At 47.0% G+C, this 26,017-nt stretch overlaps 1 protein-coding gene across 1 annotated transcript in view; it reads left to right on the top strand.

The window, feature by feature from the left end:
* The window catches only part of LOC147115332 (regulator of G protein signaling 22-like), a 260,516-nt gene that overhangs the window by 17,760 nt on the left and 216,739 nt on the right, over positions 1-26,017 (top strand). The window contains exon 4 of the mRNA XM_085993996.1: positions 22,055-22,276. Within this exon, the coding sequence (XP_085850122.1) occupies positions 22,055-22,276 (222 nt within the window). The remainder of the gene's footprint in view (positions 1-22,054; positions 22,277-26,017) is intronic.

Raw genomic sequence — 26,017 nt, 5'->3', positions numbered from 1 at the left:
GGAGCCCACACTCCCTTGTTGTCCACCACCAACATCCCTCTCATGGGTCACCCGCACTTCACTGCTAGCAAGTAGCTGGAGAGCACCTTGCTGCACATCAGTGGGGCCGTGAGGACCCATTTCTGTGCTGACATTCCTCATGTACCTCTGGTGTCTCTCCTCAATAGATGCCCATCTATCCTCCATAACAGACCATCTATTTAGAAGAGTCACCATGTTCTCCTGAGTCTGGCGATTTGTGTCCCCCATGGAGGTTGCCATCCTCTCCATGGTGGCACCTACATTCACCAATGCGTGCACCACAGCATTGCTCATGTTTGAGATGGACTCCTCCATTCTCTGCACACACGCAGTTACCGTGGTTGCAAACCCTGTCAGAGCCTCCTGCACTTGTTCCTGAAGCTCCAGCACCGCTCTCTTTCTGGATGGCCCCAGAGGCACAGCGTCTACATGCAGCTGAGCAGAGCTAGGAGCGCCCTGCGACCTCCGACGAGGACACTCCACTGCTGTCCCTGTCTCCACCACCTGCTGATGCTCACTTGTGAGTTGTGATACACCAGGTGACAACACTAATCTAGCTCGCAAAGGACCCACCAAGGTGTGCGTCTCTGCGTTGGTGCTGGGTGCGCTCATTTCTGCTGACGCAGCTCCCTCAGAAGCTGCAGGTTCCTCTGCGGAGTCCTCCGGCTCTTCCTCCTGGACAGTGGGGAGGGGGGCTCTTGATGGTCCTGTGGGGGAGTAAAGGCATGAGTTAGACATGTGATATTTAAGTAGCAGACACATCACATTGTGCACATGATCAGAACTCAATTTCTATGAGCATCAGATGCCATATCAGTCACTCATGAAAGCTAAATGATAGGGTTGCAAATCAATTCTGTCACCAGCTTGCTGTACTGTGCCTGTCTCTCCGTCCCCCACTTCCAGCTCCTCTGCACCTCCCACGATCTCCAGAGCTGCCTCCTCAGCGGTCGTTAGATGCACCACGGATGGTGGGCCTCCTCCTGTCCGCTCCCTCTTATTGTGGGCTCTCTTTTCCTGCAATGAGGGACACAAGTGGAGTTTCAGCGATATTGATGGAGTGAGTGTAAAGAATGGATAACATAGATGTTTAGAGGGAGACACAGATGCCAGTACCAAGGTCCCTCCCTGTGCATTGTTAGTTGTTTTCATTTCATAACAGTGAGTTCGAGTGTGAGGGGTGCATAGTAGGATGATGAAGTAATTCTGTACATAGAGAGAGAGAGGGATGGGTGAGGGTGCAAGGGATGTTAGGGTAAGTTGGGATGTGCAGGAGTAGGTTGCCAATGCAGAGTTATGGGGATGAGAAGAGATGGGAAGCAGATTGAAGGTAAGTGTGATGTTATACTCACTTTTGCTGAGCGCAGCAGATCATCCAACCTCGTCTTACACTGCACCCAGGTGTGTGTACAGACCGACCTTGCACTGACCTCCTCAGCAATTTGCAGCCAGGCCGCCTTTGTGTGCTGAGGAGGCCTTCTTTGTCCATCGGAAGGGAAGAGGTCCTCCTTGCGTCCTCTTACTCCCTCCACAAGAGCATGGAGGAAGTCATCATCAAAATGGCGAGCAGCCTTGGACCGTTGAGCTGCCATGCCTGCAGCAACCAGCATTCAGAAGCAGAAGAAAACAAGTGAAAATCAAAGGGAACGTGGCCCCCTTAAATATACAGGCTCCTAGCGCGTCATCAAGCGCGAGCAGCTGACCCGCACCCACCGATTGGGCTGGCTAGCGTGCACATCACCCTTAATGAGGCCAATCTCGGGAAAATCATTCATGGAGGGCGGCTGTAACCGGGAGTGGGACCGGAACCTGCAGAACAGCGAACCCGGCACCATCCCGCTTTTGGGAGGGATAGTCAACACTGAGGAGGACTGCAACATTTTACAAAAAGATATTAATAACTTGAAAGATGGGCATATAATTGACAAATTAATTTCAACACAGGTGAGGTATTACATTTTGGAAAAATAAGGAGGTCACATATTTACCAGATGCATTTAAGGGGAGTCTAGATAAGCATATGAGAGGGAAGGGAAGAGAGGGTTATGCTGATCGAGTTAGATGAGGAAGGATGGGAGGAGGCTCGAGTGAAGCATAAGCGCGTGGACTGGATGGCCTGTTTCTGTGCCGTATATTCTATGTAATTATTCTAACTTACACTTTCTGGTTCAGACCCTGCACTGCTCATTACAATTCTTCATTCTGATGGGTTAAGGAGATACTCTGTTGCTTGCCCTCTTCACTCAGGTCCCAGATGCCCTGTAGAGGGTGTCGTGCTCTTTGGATACTCTGCTGACAGCAACTTACCCCATGCAAAAACCCATGGAAAGCCAATGGCAAGTGTAAATCTAATGAACGGCTCGCGCCATTCGTTCGCCGCTCACAGCAAACTCCGGCCCATTATCACATGTAAAAGCTGCTGTGCTTTTCCAAGTGATCAGTGAAGGAGTTGATTGATTTTTAAAATACTCAAATCTAGGAGAAAAAATGAAATAACTAAATAAGACACAGGGGGAGAAATTCAGTATCGCCCCAGTTGGGGCTCAATTATCGGCCGGGCGCATAGATTAGCGCCTGGCGCTAATTATCGCCTCCGACTGCAAACTTGGCTTTTATCGCCCCTGGAGGTGATTGGAGCGCTAAATCAGGCGCTTCACACCTCTCTTAAGGCGCAAAGACCGAGGAGCGAGGCGTTACCTCAGAGCGCTGGCGAAGCTCAATGATGTCAGTTAGCAATGGAACACAGACACATTGGCGCCAGCCAGTTCTTAAAGGGGAGGGTCGATCTTGCTCTCCATCCACATCCTGCTCATTGCAGCCTTGAATCTCAGCCTGGAGAGACCTGTACATCAAATCTGCTGGAAAGAACAATGGAGAGGCCCAGGGAAAGAGCTCAGAGTGCAGCCCCCACAGTCTCTTCTAAATCGATACAAGGAAGGGCAAATCAAAATGAACCTGCAAAGTGCTGCTCAGTACCCAAAACTCCTTCACACAGCGTTGAATCTCTCCAGAAGTCTCTCTCTCAGAATGCGTGGGGCAAAAATGTCGCCAACAAAAAAAGTCAGGAAGCGGTCGCCTTTAAATAGCGCTCCCCCAGTCCCTTCCTGACTGCAAAACACTCCCCTCAACCTGTTGTTGCTAGCGGCAGGCGGTAAGGCAGGGGGCGCCACTCAATATCCGGTCCGGGGCGCTACCGGGGCGTTGCACACTCGACTGACGTCACGATCTGCCGGCACAGGAGATCGTGGCGGTAGTGTTTAGCGGCGCCGCAAAACGTCTAGTTAACTTTGTGAGCGGCGCAAACACCAAGGTGCCAACGGGAGGAGCAAACCAACTGAATTTTCCCCCCATAATATTTTATATCCTTCCCTCCATTTTGGTAAGACTATTCTCCACATGAAACATCACTAAAAGCATTTTTGTTTGTGTGTCCATACATAAGCAGACAGCTTTAAATGTGCTTTGTATGAACCTTTTTGGACATTCATACAGTTACAAAGCTTGAAGGACTAAATACAGAATTTTCAAAGTGACTTACGCCACAAAAAGACGAATTTGGTGGAATAAACGGTGTATTTCACAGTACTCCATTGTGTATTATATCAGGATAAATATAGAGTTAAAAAAGTACACTTATTTTATGCTTTAAAAAAAAATATGTACATTTTCATCATGGGAATGCTAACATATGAAAGACATTTCGCAACTGCAATATCAGGGCAAGAGAAGACGCCACCTGGCAATTTTACCCTTTGGCATTCAAACAGATATTGGGGTAGATTTTAACTGCGGGCCGACTGCCTGATCCCTCCGTTCGGAATCCTGAGTCATTTTGAGGCCTGGGCCTCCTGCTGCTGGTGAAGTGCATGTCCTGAATGCTGCAGTTCACTGGCTGTGGGCCGACGTAATATTGGACAGCTTGGATGCCTCATCAGCTAGCAGAAAGGTTAGGCTGGAGGGGCTGATTGCGGCATCTATCCAACAATATGGAAAACTGCCCAGGTGTGTCCTGTCCACAAAAAGCAGGACAAATCCAACCTGGCCAATTACTGCCCCATCAGTCTACTCTCAATCTCAGCAAAGTGATGGAAGGTGTCATCGACAATGCTGTCAAGCAGCACTTACTCACCAATAACCTACTCACTGAAGCCCAGTTTGGGTTCTGCTAAGACCACTCGGCTCCCGACCTCATTACAGCCTTGGTCCAAACATGGACAAAGGAGCTGAATTCCAGAGGTGAGGTGAGAGTGACTGCCCTTGACATCAAGGCAGCATTTGACCGAGTATGGCATCAATGAGCCCTAGTAAAACTGAAGTCAATGGGAATCGGGGGGAAAACTCCACTGGCTGGAGTCATACCTAGCACAAAGGAAGATGGTTGAAGGTCAATCATCACAGCCCCAGGAAATTGCTGCAGGAGTTCCTCAGGGCAGTGTCCTAGGCCCAACCATCTTCAGCTGCTTCATCAATGAGCTTCCCTCCAACATAAGGTCAGAAATGGGGATGTTCGCGGATGACTGCACAGTGTTCAGTGCCATTCACAACTCCTCAGATAATGAAGCAGTCCATGCCCGCATGCAACACCCGCAACCTCTTCCACCTAGAAGGACAAGGGCAGCAGGCACATGGGACCACCACCACCTCCAAGTTCCCCTCCAAGTCAATGCCGTCTTGGAAATATATATCGCCGATCCTTCATCGTCGCTGGGTCAAAATCCTGGAACTCCCTCCCTAACAGCACTGTGGGAGTACCTTCACCGCACGGACTGCAGCTGTTCAAGAAGGCGGCTCACCACCACCTTCTCAAGGGCAATTAGGAATGGGCAATAAATGCTGGCCTTGCCAGCGATGTTCACATCCCATTAACGAATTTTAAAAATCACAGCGTCCTCCTGGACACAAAACTGAAATGAGAGTCACCACAAAACACACATTCCAAACAAAAATCATAAATTTATCAGAATCCAATCAAAATTAAAATATCAACTTATCACCCTTGTGCAATCCCTTAGTGCCTGTCGTTCGTGTACATTTACCTACACTAGAGCTCCGACACAGTGCTCCCCCCAGTGGCTGCAGCATGGCTGGTGGAAGGCTGCTGACTTTCAGTGGGGGAGACTACAGATGGCCTTGCAGGATGACCTCGAGCAGCTCTAGGCCTAGAAGGCCCAGCTGTAGACTGCACCACCTCGGCATGGGCGGCTGCAGTCTGGGCTGGCTGGCTGGCAGATGGGCAGCGGCAAGGGCAATGGTGGAGTGGCAGTGGTGGAACTAGTAATGCTGTCATCTTGAGAATGTACAGTAGGTCCTTGCTCCACAGACCCACTGCCACTCCCTCAGGGAGGCGCCCCCGCATTCCTAGCAATCTGTTGGAGGACAGATTGCTGGCCTGCTGCGACGCCCTGCAAGCCCCTTTCGAGACTCATAAACCCAGTGACGATGGCAGCAGTCTGAGCTTCCACTGCAGCAGTGAGACGTTGGGTCACTTCCGCCTGCGCTGTAATGGAAGCCACAACAACGCCAATTACACACAGCTTCATGGCTGGGTCCACAAGGTCTCTGCTGGAATTGTCCATCATTACCATCCTGGAAATCATGAGCTACAAGCTCTGCACAAAACCCCATCGAATATTGGAGCCAGACTCCTCCACTTGGAGGGTATGACATGGAAGCCATTACTGAGGCATGGCTGCAAGACGGTCAGGACTGGGAACTAAATATACCAGGTTATAAGGTCTACAGGAAAGGTAATGAAAATGGTAGAAGGGGAGGAGTAGCCTTAGTGATTAAGGTTGAAATCACTTCAATGATAAGAGAGGATATAACGATAGGTAAGCAGGCAGTGGAGACTTTATGGATAGAATTAAGAAATAGGAAAGGATTTAAGACTGTGGTGGGAGTTGTGTATAGGTCCCCAGGTAGCAGTGGTGAAATGCTAGATTGTATAACTGCAGAGATTAAACCAGCGTGTAGCAAAGACAGATTGGTTTTAATGGGGGATTTTAACTTTCATATTGATTGGGATAAGCAGACTAGCAATTATTAATGAGTAATGAGACAGATTTAGTTAACAGCCTAACAGTGCGTGAACATTTATCTAACAGCGATCATAACATGATCGAGTTCAACGTAGTGTTTGAAAGGGAGAAACGCGAAACAGCTACTAAGATTCTAGATTTTGTTAAGGCCGACTTCAACGGGATGAGACAGAGGCTGGCCACAGTAAACTGGGCAGATCTGTTAATGGGTAAAATGACAGAAGATCAGTGGGAGATGTTCAAAAAAGAATTTAATGTGATACAGAACCAGTTTATACCCCTGAGGGGCAAGAGTTCTACTTTCTAAAAAAAGCAGCCATGGACGACTAAAGAGGTGAGGGACAGCATAAAACTAAAAGAAAAAGCATACAAAAATGCAACAAATAGCACAGATCCGAGTGGTTGGGAAAAATACAAAGAACAGCAAGAGGTGACAAAACAGATAGTAAGATCTACAAAAAGGGTGTATGAAAAGAAACTTACAAGGAATATCAAAATCAACACAAAGAATTTTTACAATTATATTGGTAAAAAGAGGGTGGCCAGGAGCAATGTTGGCCCCTTGAAAACTGATAACGGTGATATTGTCAAAGATAATAAGGAAATGGCGGATATGTTGAATAATTACTTTGCATCAGTACTTACAATAGAGGAAGAGGAGAGCATGCCAGAAATCCCAAGGAAACTAATATTGAATCAGGGACAGGGCCTCAATAAAATTAATGTAAGCAAAATAGCAGTAATGAAGAAAATAACGGCATTAAAGAGTGACAAACTCCCAGGACCAGATGGTTTATATCCCAGGGTTTTAAAGAAAGTAGGTGAGCACATTGCAGATGCCCTAACTATACTGTTCCAAAGTTCTCTTGATTCAGGAACCATCTCTTTAGGTTGGAAAATTGTGCACATCACTCTGCTATTTAAAAATCGTGAGAGAAGGAAACCAGGGAATTATAGACCAGTTAGCTTAACATCTGTTGTCGGGAAATTGCCAGAGTCTATAATTAAGGATAGGGTGACTGAACACCTTGAAAATTTTCAGCTGATCAGAGAGAGCCAGCATGGATTGTGAAAGGTAGGTCATGCCTGATAAACCTGATTGAATTTTTTGAAGAGGTGACTAAAATAGTGGACAGGGGAATGTCTATGGATGTTATTTATATGGACTTCCAGAAGGCATTTGATAAAGTTCCACATAAGAGACTGTTAACTAAGGTTGAAGCCCATGGAATTAAAGGCAAATTATTGACCTGATCAAGAAATTGGCTGAACAGCAGGAGACAGAGAGTAGGGATGATGGGCAGATACTCTAATTGGCAGGATATGACTAGTGGTGTATGGCAGTGGTGTTGGGGCCTCAACTATTCACAGTATTTATTAATGACTTAGATGATGGCATAGAAAGCCACATATCCAAATTTGCCGATGACACAAAAGATAGGCGGCATTGTAGGCAGTGTAGATGAAAGCATAAAATTACAAAGGGACATCGACAGATTAAGTGAATGGGCAAAACTGTGGCAAATGGATTTCAATGTACGTAAATGTGAGGTCATCCACTTTGGACCTAAAAAGGATAGAACAGGGCACTTTCTAAATGGTGAAAGGCTAAACACAATGGAGGTCCAAAGAGACTTGGGGGGTCGAAAATCAAAATCAAAAAGGCTAATGGAATGCTGGCCTTTACGTCTAGAGGACTAGAATACAAGGGGGTAGAAGTTCTGCTGCAGCTTTACAAAGCCCTGGTTAGAGCACACCTGGACTACTGTGAGCAGTTCTGGGCACCACACATATATTGGCCTTGGAGTGAGTGCAGCATAGGTTTACCAGAATGATACCCAAACTCCAAGGGTTAAATTACAAGGACAGATTACACAAATTAGGGTTGTATTCCCTAGAATTTAGAAGGTTAAGGGGTGATTTGATCAAAGTTTTCAAGATATGAAAAGGATTAGATAGGATAGATAGAGAGAAATGGATGCCCAGTTTTGAGCTGCTAGATCTGTTCTGAATCGATCCCATATAGCACGGTGGTAGTGCCACACAATACGATGGAGGGTGTCCTCAGAGTGAAGATGGGACTTTGTCTCCACAAGGACTGTGCGGTGGTCGCTGCTACCAATACTGTCACGGGCAGATGCATCTGCGACAGATAGATTGGTGAGGACGAGGTCAAGTAGGTTTTTCCCTCATGTTAGTTCTCTCGCCACCTGCTGCAGTCCTAGCCTGGCACCTATGTCCTTCAGGACTCGGCCAGCTTGGTCAGTAGTGATGCTACCGAGGCACTCTTGGTGATGGACATTGAAGTCCCCCACCCAGAGTACATTCTGTGCCCTTGCTACCCTCGCTGCTTCTTCCAAGTGGTGCTCAACATGGAGGAGTACTGATTCATCAGCTGAGGGAGGGCGGTAGGTGGTAATCAGCAGGTGGTTTCCTTGCCCATGTTTGACCTGATGCCATGAGACTTCTTTTATCTTTTATCTCTACATGAATTCTATTTTTCTCTTGCTGATAGCTGCGTCACTTTTTTCTACTGCCATTATGTTATCGCTAATAAGTACAGCTACTCCACCTCCCCTTTTTCCCTCTGTATCTTTTCTAAATGTTATACCCTGCAATGCTTAATAATACCCTGCAATGTTTCCACCTACCTTTATTGTGTTCATATCATTCATAGCTTTGATTAATAATAAAAGTTTACTATGGAGTCATACATGACTCCGTGGTTCCAGAACCGTTCCACAGTTTCTGTCTGGTTACTGCAACAAAAACCTCCTACTCCCTGTTCACATCGTCACCCCCCTGAAACAATCAGTGGTAAACAATTCCTTTTGAAAAATCGCAGTTAGGTTTTATACAGTTTTGGCTACTGGAAGCAAAATAAAACAGGACACCGCTGGTGAGTTAAGTTATTCAGCATTAAACCAAGTCCATGAAAGAAGCTGGTTCCATGTGCATCATGTGCCTACTATATATTGGCTTGTCCTACTTGTACAAGACCAGAAAGACTGAAGTTGCTAATCCAGGAGCATCCAAGCTTTTTGTCTTTGTGTCCCACTGATGCACATCATAGAGACGCACAGGCCACATATAAATTTTAAATCATTATTCCCATTACAGGAAACTCCCATTTAAACGGCACCTAAATATCCAGAATTCTCTATTAACCGGCAAAATTCATACTCCGAAAACAACACCTCAATAACCGGAAATGTTGCCGAGTCCGAGTCCAAGTCTCCCGCGTTGGCCGAGTTAGTCAGTGGGGGTAGTTCTCCAAACTGCCACTACTCGGCTTCTTGGCGCTGTCGGAAGCCCGAACACCTCAATACCCCTGTAACAGGAGTCTGACTCTCCCGCGCTGCCGGTAGTCTCTTCCGATCCGCCATTTTTCTGTGTGTCTCCCGCACTGCCGGTAGTTTCTTCAGATTAAAGAGTTGTGGATTACCCTCAACTGGCAGTACTGTACTTAATCAAGCATCTTCCACCATCCATTTAACACAACATTCTGTAGGTGAGTACCCAATTACTGTATACTGCACATTTCTTGATTTTTTAATTTTTGTTTGTTAAAAATAGCCTCGGTAGATAACCCTCTCCGTCATCCGGAATTTTTAATCAACTGGCACCATCCCAGTCCCGTCGGTGCCGGATACCAAAGAGTTTCCTGTAATTTGTAAATATCTTAAACTGTGGATACTAACAAATCTAGGTGTTCTAATTTAGGATTTATCTGCCACCAAGGCAACAGTGCCAAGAACAGCCCATTCTAGATCTTCAGGTAGCATGAAATTCAAACATAAGAAAACATATAAGATTCTGAGGGGGATTTACAGGGTAGCTGCCAAGTGGTTGTTTCCCCCTGGCTGGAGAGTCTAGAACCAGGGGGGCATAGCCTCAGGATATGGGGTCGACCATTTAAGACTGAGATGAGGAGGAATTTCTTCACTCAGATGGTTATGAATCTTTGGAATCGTTGAGTATATTCAGGGCTGAGATAGATAGATTTGTGGACTCGAGAGGAATCAAGGGATATGGGGTTCGAGCGGGAAAGTGGAATTGAAGACGAAGATCAGCTGTGATCTTATTGAATGGCGGAGCAGGCTCAAAGGGCCGTATGACCTACTCCTGCTCCTAATTCTTATGTTCTTACCAGCAAGTAAGTAATATGAGAACAAATAGAATTGAGCTACCTGGACTTCGCCTGTAATTTGAGCAAATGGCTTTGAGTATAATTTCTGAGTTACAGTGGTTACCACACTACTAGTGAACTACCTACATGTGTAAAACATAGTGACCTAGAAATTGGATTGCACTGCGCCCATTTTACAGGCATAACACAGGTGCCTAAAGATCCAATTTTGGTAAAAGTTCCTCGGCAGGTGTCCAGAGCAGCGCCTTAAAAAGGCATTGAGGCCTAGAAATTGGAGTAGGCCCAAAAACGGGCAGTGTCATGAGCCAGCGCTATTTGCCTGCACCCGTTCAAAGTGGTGCAGGCAGCACGCACAATTCGTGCTGCCTGCTCATTATAATGATTGGAGTGCCGATCTCAGCACTAAACACGCTGCTGATTGGCTTAGCACTCAATGGGGGGGGGGGGGGGTTGGGGGGGGGGCAATATCGAGTGTAATCTAATAGCCAGTAATGTTTGACCTAGGCTCTTTGAACTATTTAAAGGGGAGGTGCTTTGTTGCAGAAGCACCTCATTGTCAGTCAGGATGAAGACATGTTTCCGCAATCGAGGGAGCAAGCTAAGCTCGAAGGTTCTCAGATGCTGCACTGAAGGCCTTGGTCGTGGCCATGCAACAAAGACAGGCTGTCCTGTACCCACAGGCTGGCAAGAGGCCATCCAAGGCCATTTGCAGAAGGCTGTGGGAGGAGATAGCTCACTCCGTCACGGCCACCAGCGTGGTCCCAAGGACGTGGATCAAGTGCCAAAAAAAGTTTCATGACCTCACATGGCAAGTCAAAGTGAGTGAAGCTTCAGCAAGTTTCACACACTGCTCAATGCACCACACCCCATCACTTGCCTACCAGCAATCTTTAGCTATCCACTTATACCTCACAATCATGGCTTCACGTTACCCTCACAACCTTACCACTGCTGCAACACTCACACCCGCATCTCACACCTTGCTCACGCTGACAGTTATTCAACTATGGCTGGAAGGGGTGGGCAGATCCATTAACGCACTTGTGGACCCAACCATCATGGCGCGTCTGATGGCCGATGTCTCGGCTTCCATTGCAGCACAAGCAGAAGCCACCCAACGTCTGAGTGCTGCAAAGGAATCTCAGACTGAAGTCATGCAAGCACAAACTGCTGCCATCATGGCTGGGTTTACCAGTGTTGAAAGGGGCTTGCAGAGTGTCACAGCAATACAACAAGTCTTTCCTCCAGCAGATTACTAGGATTGCTGAGGCACCACCCCGGGGGAGTGGCAGTGGCTCCATGGAGGACCTGCTGTCTTCTCTCAGGGTGACAACATTCGTCCTCCCACCACTGCCACTCTGCCAGTGCCCTTGCTGTTGCCTGCCAACCAGCCAGCCCAAACTACTGCCGCCATACTCCCGAGGTGGTGCAGTCCAAAGCCGGGTCTACTAGGCCCAGAGCTGCTTAAGGCCATCCTACAAAGCCATCTGCAGTCTCCCCCACTTCTTCCACCAGCCAATGTGCAGCCACTGGGGTAGCACTGCATAGGAGCACTAGGACAGGCAAAAGCACACTGAAGACAGGCACTAAGGGAATGCACAAGGGTGATTAGTTGACTTTTCAATGAAATACTGTAATGGTTTGATTCATAAAATTGGTTTGAAATTTTTGTTTTCTGGTGGCTTTTATTTTTGCACTGTAGCCAAGAAGACACTGTGATGGTCCATAATAGAGGGAAGGTAAGGTGGGACGGTTGAATGTCGAATTCAAGTTACGTTCAGTGGTACCGCAGTCGGATGAGTCGATCACGGACAGCCTGGGCAGCTTGCAAGTCAGTACCAAGTCCTTGAGCACGTGCCACTCCACTCCTTGTAGATGTTAGGCACCTTTAAAGAAGTCTAGAAACCACCAACCACTTCTACAAACTCAGCAACAGCTAGTAGAAATCAATCAACAACTAACCTGTAAGTAGGTGATGATCCTTTAAGTAGCGCTGGTGTGGAGCCCTTCCTGCTGCTGAACGCTTGCTCAGCTGTGCGAGGTTAAAAGAGGGCATTAGCTCCAGCGTTGAGGACGAAAATGGCTGATTGCCGTCACAATCTGCCTACTCTGGATACTGATGGCACACGCTCCCAGCATGGCCGGTAATACCCTCATCTAAATGGTGGGGCCCGCACCAGAAGTTTGCGCGGGTTGCTTGAGCGCCATTTTCGAGCCAATTCAATATCCGTAGCTTGAGCGCTACTCAACTGAATTTTTAGCCCTAGATAAATTACATCTACCACATTACCCTTGTTTACTCTCTCTGTTACCTCTTCAAAGAATTCAATGAGGTGGTTAACCATGCTATTATATTTTTGATTTTTAGATGTTTTTCTATTTTCTCCTTTGCTAGGGATTTCATTGTTTTTCCTACCACCGATGTTAAGCTGACTGGTCTATAGTTACCTGGACATGTTCTATCTCCCTTCTTAAATATAGGTATAATAACGTTAGCTATCTGCCAGTCTTCTACACCTTTTTCTAACGAATTATTAAATATGTGTAACAGTGCCTCTGCTGTTTATTATCTGGATTCTCTTAAAATGCATGGCTGCAATCCAGGGGGGAAAAATTCAGTTGTTTGTGCCTCCTGTTAGCGCCTTAAGAGGGCGCTAATGGGGCGCAAAGTAACTAGCGCCCGGGTGCAGCAATGTTTGCGCCGCTCGCGAAATTAACTAGACATTTTGCGGCAGCGCTAACCACTACCGCCACGATCTCCTGCGCCGGCAGATCATGACGTCAGTCGAGTGCGCAACGCCCTGTTAGCGCCCCGGACCGGATATTGAGTGGCGCCCCCTGCCTTACCACCTGCCGCTAGCAACGACAGGTTGAGGGGAGCGTTTTGCTGTCAGAAAGGGACTGGGGGAGCGCTATTTAAAGGCGACCGCTTCCTGACTTTTTTTGTCGGTGACATTTTTGCACCACGCATTCTGAGAGAGAGAGAGAGAGACCTCTGGAGAGATTCAACGCTGTGTGAAGGAGTTTTGGGTACTGAGCAGCACTTTGCAGGTTCATTTTGATTTGATCTTCCTTGCATCGATTTAGAAGAGACTATGGGAGTTGCACCCTGAGCTCTTTCCCTGGGCCTCTCCATTGTTCTTTCCAGCAGATTTGATGTACAGGTCTCCCCAGGCCGAGATTCAAGGCTGCAATGAGCAGGGTGTGGGTGGAGAGCAAGATCGACCCTCCCCTTTAAGAACTGGCCGGCGCCAGTGTGTCTGTGTTCCATTGCTAACTGACATCACCTGAGCTTCGCCAGCGCTCTTAAAGGTCAGCTGCCTTCTGATGATGAAAAATGGTAGAAGTGCTCCAGCACTAACCCAAAAGTCTCAACAGGCCATGGAAAGGACACCCAGGGTCTCGGATGCAACACTCGAGCTTTGTGCAGTGGGTCAACACCAGAAGAGAGCTCCTCTATCCACAGGGGCAAGGAGGCCCTACAGAAAGAAAGATGTGGGACCAGATCACCGAGGCGGTCACTGCCATCAGTGTCGCCCCCAGGACCTGGCTCCAGTGCCCAACGAAGTTTCATGACCTCAGACGAGTGGTCCAGGCCAGTGAATGCATCTTCAAAAGCCGTCTCCTACCGACTGCACCACTGGCTTCACATAGTGCTCAGTGCACGACCCCCACCCCCGCCACCCCACCCCAATCACTCACCTACCAACAATCTGTACCAAACACGAGGTAGACCTCACATTCCTATCTTCACCTCACCCCCTTGGAGGAGACGGTGCTGGTCATTCTTGGCAGGGGCATGGCTGAGCCCTAGGCCAGCGACGGGGCTGAGAATACAAGATCCTCATACGTTATGCTCCTTCTCACATCCCACTCCCCCTTCATCCCACAACATCTTCTGATTTACAAGCTGCACAAGATGTAAGCACGCAGCTCTTGCTTTCCCAACCGAACCCTACCCTTTGTGCTTTCCTCATTTCAGACACCCAAAAAATCCAGCCTGCCTAACCAGTGGGTCAGTGAGAAGAGGGAGAGGAGAGTGAAGAAGAAACAACATCACTCGATTTCACACTCCCAGCCACCAGCTCCTCAAGGTCGTCCTGCAAGGCCATTTGCAGTGTCCCCCACTGAAAGTCAGCAGCCTTCCACCAGCCATGCTGCAGCCACTGCGGCAGCACTGCGAAAGAACACTAGGATAGGCAAAGGCACACGAAAGACAGCCACTAAGTGAATGCACAAGTGTAGTTAGTTGATTTTTTGGTGCATATATGGGATAAAGTTGGATTGGAAAGTTTGCTTTGTGGTGGCTTTTACTTCAGCATTGTGGCCAAGAGGAAGCTGTGATGGTTAGTAACAGAGGGGAGGTTGTAAGAAATGAGACTAATGTTGAAAGGGGGAATGGGGTTGTGTTCACTGGTACCACAGGTGGTTGATTCAATCCCGAACATCCCTGCCAGAAAGGAGCTGTCTGGGTTGCAACCTTCCTTCCATTTCCTCCTCTTCTGCTTCCTCCTCTTTTTCCTCCTCCTCCCTCTGTGAGCAGCTTGTCCCCTTTGCTGCCTCTGCTCTATCTCCATGTCATGCTGCAGCCCAAGAGGGACTGCAACTAGAGCCCCCAGGACTGGGAGCAAGTGATGTTTTCAGAGGCCTTCCTTTAAGAGCCAAAGCCTTGCGAATGTCCATCAACACTCCCTGCACTCACTTCACACATTAACACATTGACCTTTCCTCCATCATAAGGTCAGAATGGGGATGTTCGCTGATGATTGCACAGTGTTCAGTTCCATTCGCAACTCCTCAGATGATGAAGCAGTCTATACCCGCATGCAGCAAGACCTGGACGACATTCAGGCTTGGGCTGATAAGTGGCAAGTAACATTCATGCCACACAAGTGCCAGGCAATGACTATCTCCAACAGGAGAGCGTCTAACCACCGCCCCTTGACATTCAGTGGCATTACCATCACCGAATACCCCAACATCAACATCTTGGGGGGTCATCATAGACCAGAAACTAAACTGGACCAGCCACATAAATACTGTGGCGACAAGAGCAGGTCAGAGGCTGGGTATTCTGTGGCAAGTGTCTCACCTCCTGACTCCCCAAAGCCTTTCCACCAGCTTGACACCATCCAGGACAAAGCAGCCCACTTGATTGGCACCCCATCCACCACCTTAAACATTCACTCCCTCCACCACGTAGCTGCAGTGTGTACCATCTATAAGATGCACTGCAGCAACTTGCCAAGGCTTCTTCAACAGCACCTCCCAAACCCACGACCTCTACCACCTAGAAGGACAAGGGCAGCAGGCGCATGGGAATGACATCAACTCCAAGTTCCCCTCCAAGTCACACACCATCCTGATTTGGAAATATATCGCCATTCCTTCATAGTCGCTGGTTCAAAATCCTGGAACTCCCTAACAGCGCTATGGGAGTACCTTCACCATGCGGACTGCAGCGGTTCAAGAATACGGCTCACCACCACCTTCTCTAGGGCAATTAGGGAAGGGCAATAAATGCTGGTGTTGCCAGCGATGCCCACATCCCTGGAACTAATTTAAAAAGTGTAGGTTTTACCCTCGTGCTGGTTCTCTCATCACCTGCCGCAAGCTCAGTCTGGCAGCCACGTCCTTCAGGACTCGGCCAACTCGGTCAGTAGTGGTGCTACCGAGCCACTGTTGGTGATGGACATTAAAGTCCCCCATTCTGTGCCCTTGCTGCTCTGTGTTTCTTCCAAGTGATGTTCAATATGGTAGAGTACTGATTCACCTGAGGGGGGGGCGGTAGGTGGTAATCAGCAGGAAGTTTCCTTGCCCACAGTTGACCTGATGCCATGAGACTTCATGGGATCCGGAGTCAATGTTCAGGACTCCCGCAGTCACTCACTCCCAACTGCATATCTGTGCTGCCATTTCTGTCATGCTGGTGGAAAAGGAAATACACAGGGATGGGGATGAAGGAGTCGGTGATGTGGCATGGCTGATTGGTATGATTTTATGAGTATGACTGTGTCAGGTTGTTGCTTGACTAGTCTATGGAACAGCTCTCCCAATTTTGGCACAAGTCCCCACTTGTTAGGAAGACTTTACAGGGTTGACTGGGCTGGGTGTGCCTTTGTCATGTCCGAATCTGATGCTTAGCTCGATGTCAGCTAGTCTGTCCGGTTTTATTCTTATTATACTTTTTTGTAGCAGTTTGATACAACTGAGTGGCTTGTTGGGCCATTTCAGAGGACAGTTAAGATTCAACCACATTGCTGTGGCAAGAGTCATATCTAGGTCAGATCTGGTAAACATGGCATGTTTCCTTCCCTAAAGGACAGTAGTGAACAAGTTGGGTTTTTATGACAATCTTATAGCTTCATGGTCACCATCATTAATACTAGCTTTTTATTCTAGATTTATTTAATTAACTGAATTCAACTTCACAACCTGCCATTGTGGTGATTTGAGCTCCTGTCTCGCAGATTATTAGTCTAGGTCTGACTGGATTACTAGTCCAGTAACATAACCACTGTGCTACCATACCCAAGAGGCTTGACTGAGTTAACTGGAGGATAGAATCTGTAGCACAGTTTAGCTGGGATTAGAGTCTGGAGTGAGAACATTTCTTACGGGTAGATTGGATTGGGAGTTATCCTTCGGCAAGAATCTAGATTGCAATGGTTAGCTGGAAACCAGCTGCTCTGCATAAAAATCTAATTCTAATTAAAAAATGGTTATTAATTTCTCCCAAGTGTAACTATTACTTGTTGAGTTCTCAGACTTGTGACACCCAATTAACAAGGCTTGAGTGAAATTGAAGTGGATTGATGGAACGGAATCTCATCAAAGTTAGTTGATGCTGTGTTGATTAACTCCTGTATAGGAATTAGTTAAATATCTGGTTAGGGATGAGATTGGAGGCTATAGAGATAGGTGTAGTATGAAATGAACAAATGCTTCCTCTGCTGCTGGGACTGGGGATGTGGTCTGTGGAGGGTGGCTAGCCAGGATTTGAATTGTGGCAACATAGGGATGGAGTTTTATTACACTACCTTTGGAGATCGGGGAGTATTTCTGCAGATTGTTCCATTGAAAGGGCAGATTGTACACGGTCTGTGGAATATCAGGTTTTATCAGCCTTTCTCATTCCATGCTGTCTTTTTTCTTATGTTCTTATAAAGATGTGCAGTGCCACAAGATATGCATTTCAAAGGTTTGACATGTATTTAATAATATGTTAGCGGTCACCCTCCTTCCTTCTATGGTTCACAACAACACATTTCGAGTAAGTACAAGACACTTCATAGTGTAGAATACAGAACAGACTGTATTGATGTATAGCACAGTGATCAGCCTAATTGTATAGAGAGAGGCAGCTTTTCGGTTTCTGTATCATTTGAGCTCTCAGAAGAAATGTTGAAAACCATGCTCCTTTATACACTACTAGCTGGGGGGGCCTGGCGTTGCCAGGGCAATTTTGGGCCGCGCGGTTTACGGCCGGGCGCTGCCGCTCACGCGCTCTGTGTCACTCTTTCCCTCCCTGACCCTCTCTCTCTCCCTCCCCCTCTGTCTGTCCCTCCCCCTGTGTCTCCCTGTTTTCCTCTCTGTCCCTCCCTCCCCTCTCCCTCCCTAGCGCCTCAGGCCCGGTGCCGTTGTGATAATTTGGCACCTGGGGAAGGGCTTTGAAAATTGAGCCAGGCCGCGGTGGCAGTGGGGGGCCTAGCGCTTCAGGCCAGGCCGGGCTCTAGGGCCGAGACGGACCCTAGCTGATTACCCGGTGCGCCCGGCCGCCGCGACGTGGGTAGCGCAGTATATGGACGGCCGCTGACGCTCCCCCGCCCGCTCTGTGTCTCGGGCCGAGCGGTTGTGAGGCCCGGCCCGAGTGACCCCCGACTCACCTCCCGCTCCCGGAGCCGCAATGTGGGGATTTGTTTGGCTGGTGCTGTCGCTGTGGGGATGAAAAAAATGGCGGTGAAGTTTCGGGAGGCTGCAGGATTAGGCCCGCCCACAGACGGCGGATTGGTCAACCATCAGGTCACTGAACTGTAGGATTGGTCAACCATCACATCACTCAACGCTAATGAGCGGTAGGATTGGTCAACCGCTAATGAGCGGATTTTTGAGGATTTTTGAATGTTTTTTGTATACTGTCCGAACAATTTTTGTCTGACCAAAAAGTAAATATGCCTATTAGACTCCCCTAATGATAAGCTTTCTTTTGATATAACATGCGTGTAGGTACGCTCTATAACTTTTGAATGTATAGCGGACAGACAGACAGACAAACAGACAAACCAACCACTTTATATATATATAGATATTTTGCCTACATCAAAGGCACATTTCATACATAAGACCTCATGATGTATCTAGTCATGTAAACACTTGTACTTGTTTACTCCAAAGCTACTTCTCTGAACAAGACTTCCTGATGTAACTTTGAAGAAGACGTTATCAACCATTATCTTTCTATACTATAGCTAATGGATACCTTTACCTATGTTTATTACCCTAGCCACGAAAGTTAAACAACAACAACAACAACTTGTGTATATATATAGCGCATTTAACATAGTACAGTGTTCCAAGGCACTTTGGGGGAGTGTTATAAGACAAAAATTTGACACCGAGCCACATAAGGAGAAATTAGGGAAGATGACCAAAACTTGGTCAAAGAGGTAGATTTTAAGGAGCATCTGAAAGGAGGAAAGGGAGGTAGAGAGGCGGAGAGGTTTAAGGAGGAAATTCCAGAGCTTAGGGCCTAGGCAGCTGAAGGCATGGCCACCAATGGTTGAGCGCAGATATCTCGGGGGGTTGTGAGGCTGGAGGAGATTACAGAGATAGGAAGGGGTGAGGCCATGGAGGGATTTGAAAACAAGGATGAGAATTTTTAAATCGAGGTGTTGCTTAACCGGGAGCCAATGTAGGTCAGCAAGCACAGGAGTGATGGGTGAACGGGACTTGGTGCGAGTTAGCACATGGGCAGCCGAGATTTGGATGACCTCAAGTTTATGTAGGGTAGAGCGTGGGAGGCCAGCCAGGAGTGCGTTGGAATAGTCAAGTCTGGAGATAACAAAGGCATGGATGAGGGTTTCAGCAGCAGATGGGCTGAGGCAAGGGCGGAGACGGGCAATGTTATGGAGGTGGAAATAGACGGTCTTTGTTATGCTGTGGATATGTGGTTGGAAGCTCATTTCAGGGTCAAAAATGACACCAAGGTTGTAAACCATGTGGTTCAGCCTCAGACAGATGTTAGGGAGAGGGATGTAGTCAGTGTCTAGAGAACGGAGTTTGTGGCCGGGACCAAAGACAATGGCTTCAGTCTTCCCAATATTTAATTGGAGGAAATTTCAGCACATCCAGAACTGTATGTCGGACAAGCAGTCTGACAATTTAGAGACCATGGAGGGGTCGAGAGAAGTGGTGGTGAGGTAGATCTGGGTGTCGTCCGCATACATGTGGAAACTGACGCTGTGTTTTCGGATGATGTCGCCAAGGAGCAACATGTAGATGAGAAATAGGAGGGGGCCAAGGATAGATCCTTGGGGGACACCAGAGGTAACGATGCGGGAGCGGGAAGAGAAGTCATTGCAGGTGATTCTCTGGCTACGATTAGATAGATAAGAATGGAACCAGGCGAGTGCAGTCCCACCCAGCTGGACGACGGTGGAGAGGCATTGGAGGAGGATGGAGTGGTCAACCGTGTCAAAGGCTGCAGACAGGTCGAGAAGAACGAGGAGGGATAGCTTACTTTAATCACTCATGTCTGATGTCATTACTGTCATGTATTTCTTTACACAAGCACTTTTCATATCAGAAGACAAGCTATGCATTCCTTTCATGACATTTTAAAGCCGACTTGTTTATATTGGAAAGTCTATTTCACCATGATACAAAGAAGTTTGACTGTTAATTCTTTAACTCTCCACGATGTCCAACACACAACAGCTATAAAGTAGTCTTTGCCAAAGAACCAGAAAAAAGAATGAATGAATGTGCCCCAAACTTTGGAGGTAGTGTTGCCAACTCTGGTTGGTTGTATTTCTAGCGGTTTCATCACATGATCTTTCCTCCCTGCCCCTGCTTAAAAATCTCTCTTCTCTAACCTTTTCCAGTTCTGACGAAGGGTCCCCGACTCGAAACATTGACTCTGTTTCTCTCTCTTCGATGCTGCCTGACCTGCTGAGTGTTTCCAGCATTTTTTAGAGTCATAATGGCACAGAAGGAGGCCATTCGTCCCATCGAGTCCATGCCGGCTCTCTGTAGAGCAATCCAGTCAGTCCCATTGCCCCACTCTGTCCCCGTAGCCCAGCAAGTTTATTTCCCTCAAATGCCATTCTGGTAAATCTCCTCTGCACCCTCTCAAGGGCCTTCACATCCTTCCTAAAGTGTGGTGACCAGAACTGGACGCAATACTCCAGTTGTGGCCTAACCAGTGCTTTATAAAGGTTCAGCATAACTTCTCTACTTTTGTACTCAATGCCTCTATTTATGAAACCCAAGATCCCATATGCTTTGTTAACCACTCTCTCAATATGTCCCGCCACCTTCAGGGACATTAACTCCCAGGTCCCTCTGTCCCTGCACACTCTTTAAAACTGTGCCATTAAGTGTATATTGCCTCTCCCTGTTCCGTCTGCCAAAATGCATCATAAGAACATAAGAAATAGGAGCAGGAGTAGGCCAATCGGCCCCTCGAGCCTGCTCCGCCATTCAATAAGATCATGGCTGATCTGATCCTAACCGCCAATCCACTATCACAGAACCATCTCCTGAATCTAACAGAATTAGACACACAAAATAGGAGCAGGATCAGGCTACACGGCCCCTGGGCCCGCTCCGCTACCCACAGGGCCATGACCAATCCGGACCTAGACTCATGTCCAAATTCCTGCCCGCTCCCCGTAACCCTTAATTCCCTTTACTTCTAGGAAACTGTCTATTTCTCTGTCATCACCCTGCACTTCTGTATTAAATTCCATCTGCCACTTGTCTGCCCATTCTGCTAGCCTTTCTATGTCCTGTTTCAGTCGATTGGTATCATCCTCACTATTTGCCACACCCCCAAGTTTGGTGTCATCGGCAAATTTAGAAATTCGACTCTGTATTCCAATATCCAGGTCATTTATATATATCAAAAAAAGCAGTGACCCCAGCACTGACCCTTGGGGAACACCACTGTCTACCATCCTCCAGTCTGAAAAACAGCCATTTACCACAACTCACTGTTTTCTATCCTTAAGCCAATTCCTTATCCAAGCTGCCACTGACCACCTATTCCATGAGCCTCAATTTTGATAACCAGCCTTCTATGTGGTACTTTGTCAAACGCCTTCCGAAAATTCATGTAGACAACATCCATTGCATTCCCTTCATCAATCCTCCCTGTTACTTCATCAAAAAATTCAATTAGATTAGTCAAACACGATCTACCTTTTACAAATCCATGTTGGCTCTCCTTAATTAACTTAAACCTCTCCAAGTGCTTGTTAATTTTTTCCTTGATTATTGTTTCTAAAACTTTACCCACCACTGTTGTTATTTCAGATTTCCAGCATTCGCAGTATTTTGCTATCGTATCTTCAGTCTCCAACCCTCTTGCTCAGTCAAACAGTGTTTTTTTCCATTCTCCAATATTTTTCTAACTAATAAACAAAAGTTTTCAAAGAAAATGAAAGAAACACTTTTTTAATGCCCCAATGAATTTCCACCTGGGTTGTTCTCAACAGTGCCCAGGGGATTAATCTTTAGTTTGAGGAGACTCCAGGACAATGCTGGCGAGTTGGCAACCTATTTGAAGGAAAGTAATTGCTCTGTTTCTATGTATTAAATAACACATTTACTTTTTATTTCACAGAGTTTTCCAAAGCCAATTTGGTTTAACAAGGAAACGGGGACATTTGAAATCATTGACGATGCCAAGAAAAATCTGTTGAAGCAGTTAAAAAGTTTGGTGCGCGCTCATACTCCTGTGGACCCCATCTACAATGTGACAACCAAATCCAAAAGAAAATATCCTCAATTTGAACAAAAGATCACTGCTCTGGATCTGAAATTTGAAACCAGCTTCACTGTAAATGTAGGTAGATGATTGACAGTATCATTATGCCGCTGGGCACGTCTGCCAGTGATAGTGTATTTAAGAATAATGGGCCGGATATTCCGATCCCTACGGGTGTCTACGCGCTGTGCACCCACCCGTAGGGACATCGGAAACGCCGGTTTCAGGCAGGCACAGTGCGTGTGCTGAAAACCGGCATTTCCGATCTGTGAAGAAAGCTCTTGACAGATCCACCGCCTGCCCTGGAGAAGGGCCTCTGCAGGCGGAGAGTTCCGCTTTTTGGAGACCCTCCGCCCGCAGAATACCCTTACAATTCTTGTGCCTGGTAAAAGCACACATAAGGCCTACTTTTACCAGGATAAGAGTAGAAAAAAGTTTTTTTTTAATTTTTCACTGATTTATCTTTTAAAAATACTTTAAAAAAAGATACGTTTATTTTTAGCCCTGTAAAATATTTTAATTATTTTTTTCAAAAAATTTAATTTTTGTTTCAAATACTTAATTTATTGTAATTTCGAGTCATTTTAAAAATGTGATTTTTAAAAAATTTATTTAAAGTTTGACTATGTTTTTTCATTGATCTCATTCATATATTTGACAGGTCTTCCTGTCATGTGTATGAAGGGAGATTCCCTTCTTTGATTGGCTCCCCGTGGTCCACGTGATCCCAGGGACGCTGCGAACCGCCTGCGCCCCTGGGATACGTGGGCCCTGCGCACTTGGAGTTTGGTGAGGCCCAGGATCGGAACTGTGCACGTCCCGGGAGCCCTCAGGTAAGGGCGCAGATTTTTCCAGATCGCAGTCCTCCGCCCGCGGGAGACCTGCGATCGGAAAATACGGGCCAATAAGAAAAACGTGACAGCAGAAATCTCAGTTAAAAACAGAAATTGCTGTAAATGATCCACATTTTAAAGAGTAAGGTAGTTGGACGTTATCCTTCATCAGCACCAGCAATCCGAATATAACATTAACTGCATTTATATATGCTGGAATTTTCAACTTCAACAGAGGTGTAAAGTAGACGATATCGTATCGGCCGCTTGTTATATGCACCGGCAGAATTTCCTTTCTATTGAAGTCAAAGGAAAGGAAAATTGGACAGGTTATGTTAAACTTGTACAGAACCTTGGTTAGACCACATTTGGAGCACTGTGAACACTTCTGGTCTCCATATTATAAATAGAATATAGAGGCACTGAAGAAGGTGCAAAAGAGACTTACTAGAACTGAGAAGTTTTACCTATGAGAAAAGATTGAACAGGCTGGGGCTCTTTTCTCTAGAAAAAGAGAAGACTGAGAGGGTGACCTGATAGCTCTCTTCAGATTATGAAAGGGTTTGATACGGTAGACATAGAGAAAACGTTTCCACTTGCGAGCGAGTCCAGAACTAGGGGCTATAAATATAAGATAATCACTAATAAATCCAATAGAAAATTCAGGAGAAACTTCTTTACCCAGAAAGTGGTTAGAAAGTCGAACTCGCTACCACAAGGAGTGGTTGAGGCGAATAGCAAAGATGCATTTAAGGAGAAGTTAGATAAGCACATGAGGGAAAAAGGAATAGAAGGATCTGTTGATGGGGTTAGATGAAGAGGGGTGGGAGGAGGCTCCTGTGGAGCATGGACCTGTTGGGCCGAATGGCCTGTTTCTGTGCTATAAATACTTTGTAATCTGTTTTACAACCCCACCAAAGTTGAAGATTCTGCCCATGGTGCCTATAATGTAGAAAAACATTCTAAAGTGGTTCACACTAGTGTAATTTTAAAAAAGGATGTTGAACCAAAGGAGAAGCTATTTGGAAGGATGATCGAAGTTTGGTAAAAAAGAACAAAGGAGGGTCTTAAAGGAGGAGAAGGAGGTGGAAAGGCAGATGGCCTTAGGGAGGGAATTGCAGCACATGGGACCTAGGTGGCTGAAGGCACAGCTGCCAACGATGGGTTGAAGAGGGGGAATGCACAACAAGTTAGAGTCGGTGGAACACCGAGTTCAAAGGGGCTGTAGTGTTGGAGGAAGTTAGAGATAGGGAGCGGCGTGACCATGAAGGGAGTTAAACACAAAGATGAGAATTTTAAATTGAAGCATTGTCTGCCAGCAAGAACAGGAACGTGGTATGGGACAGAGTTTTGGGTGAGCTAAAGTTTGCAGAAGGTGGAAGATGAGAGACAGCCATGAGAGCATTGGAATGGTTGAGTCTGGAGGTGACACGGGCATGGATGAGGCTTTCAATGGCAAATGGGCTGAGGCTAAGGCAGAGACGGGTGAGGTAACATCGATTTAGCAGAGATATTTAAGATTATGAAGAGATTTGATAGTCAACAGGGAAAGCCTGTTTCCTCTGGTTAAAGTGTCAGTGGTGAGGGGGTCATCAAAAAAAAATAGTCACTAATCGACTGAGGCGAGAGGTTATGATGAAATTGTTGTTTTGTTGGAGCATGGAACACTTTGCTACAAATGGTGTTGAGACAGAGATCATTACTGTAATGTATATACCTTTAAGGGGGGAACTACTTTTTACAGCTCATGTATACTGTAGTACCGGCAGTGACCACACCTGTATATAGCACTGAGTAGTAATCTGTACCGTTCAGTTCCAGAGTGAGCCACGTTGAATAAACACCTGTTGTACCGTTCTCCTGCAGTCTTGTGTCTTACTACTGACGGACACAACATTGGTGATGAGACAAAGTCGATCCTACCTGCAACTCTGCATCACCTCCCAGGGATTCGTTCCTGGAGACCAGTAGATTGGAGGTCAAGGCCAGAGACACGGGCGTCGACCATGGGCAACCGCCCAGTCATCCAGCAGAGACTCGAGAATTGTGGGGGAGGCTGTTGAGAGCCAGGCTTGGCTTTCCAGTCGCGGTGGTCCAGCGAAACGGGCTGGCAACAGGTAGTGCGCAGACCCTTCCCGGACAGTGGCGGGTTAGAGCCCGACCGAGCAGCACAGCAAAGGGCCGAGCAGCGTCGACGGAGGAGAGAGAGAGAGGGCAGAGCGCACAGGGCACAGCCGGTGTTCAGGGGCCGAGCAGCGTCGACGAGAGGGAGAGAGATGCGCAGAAACCCGCGAGACGCCGCCATTGCCACGAGGACCGCCGAGAGCGGCGTTGGCAGCAGCGCAGGAGAAGCGTGCGAAACCTACAGGGCGCCGCCATTGCCACGAGGACTGCCGAGAGTGGCGTTGGCAGCAGCGGGGGAGGAAGGAAAGCGTGGGAGATGCCATTTTAAACCACACCCAAAATGCCGACGAGTGGCAGTATCACCGCATTTGACAATGAAGTCGAAGATTGGACTACATATGTCGAACGAATAGAGGTATACTACAAGGCAAATGAGGTGTCAGGTGACAAGAAAGCGCCGGTATTGTTAAATTTAATGGGTGCAAAGACGTATGGCTTATTACGAAATCTAGTAACCCCAGCGAAGCCAGTGGAAAAGAGTTTTGGAGACATAGTGACGATACTACAGGAACATTTAAACCCCACACCGCTGCTGATAGCAGAAAGATTCAAGTTTCACAAACGGAACCAGCATAAGGATGAAAGCAATGCTGAATATTTAACAGAACTGCGCAAACTATCGAAACACTGCCAGTTTGGAACAGGACTGGCAGATACCTTAAGGGACAAGTTTGTGTGTGGGCTTCAAAGTGAAGGAACCCAGAAACGGCTTTTATCTGAAAAGGACCTTACACTGGACAAGGCTTTCAGCATTGCGGTATCATATGAAGCAGCAGCACGGGGCGCTGCAGAGCTACAACAG

This window comes from Somniosus microcephalus, chromosome 7 (genome assembly GCF_052327205.1).
Source record: "Somniosus microcephalus isolate GS21.2 chromosome 7, FLI_Smic_1.0, whole genome shotgun sequence".
NCBI classification, from domain to species: Eukaryota; Metazoa; Chordata; class Chondrichthyes; order Squaliformes; family Somniosidae; genus Somniosus; species Somniosus microcephalus.
This window is presented reverse-complemented; position numbering and strand designations above follow the sequence as displayed.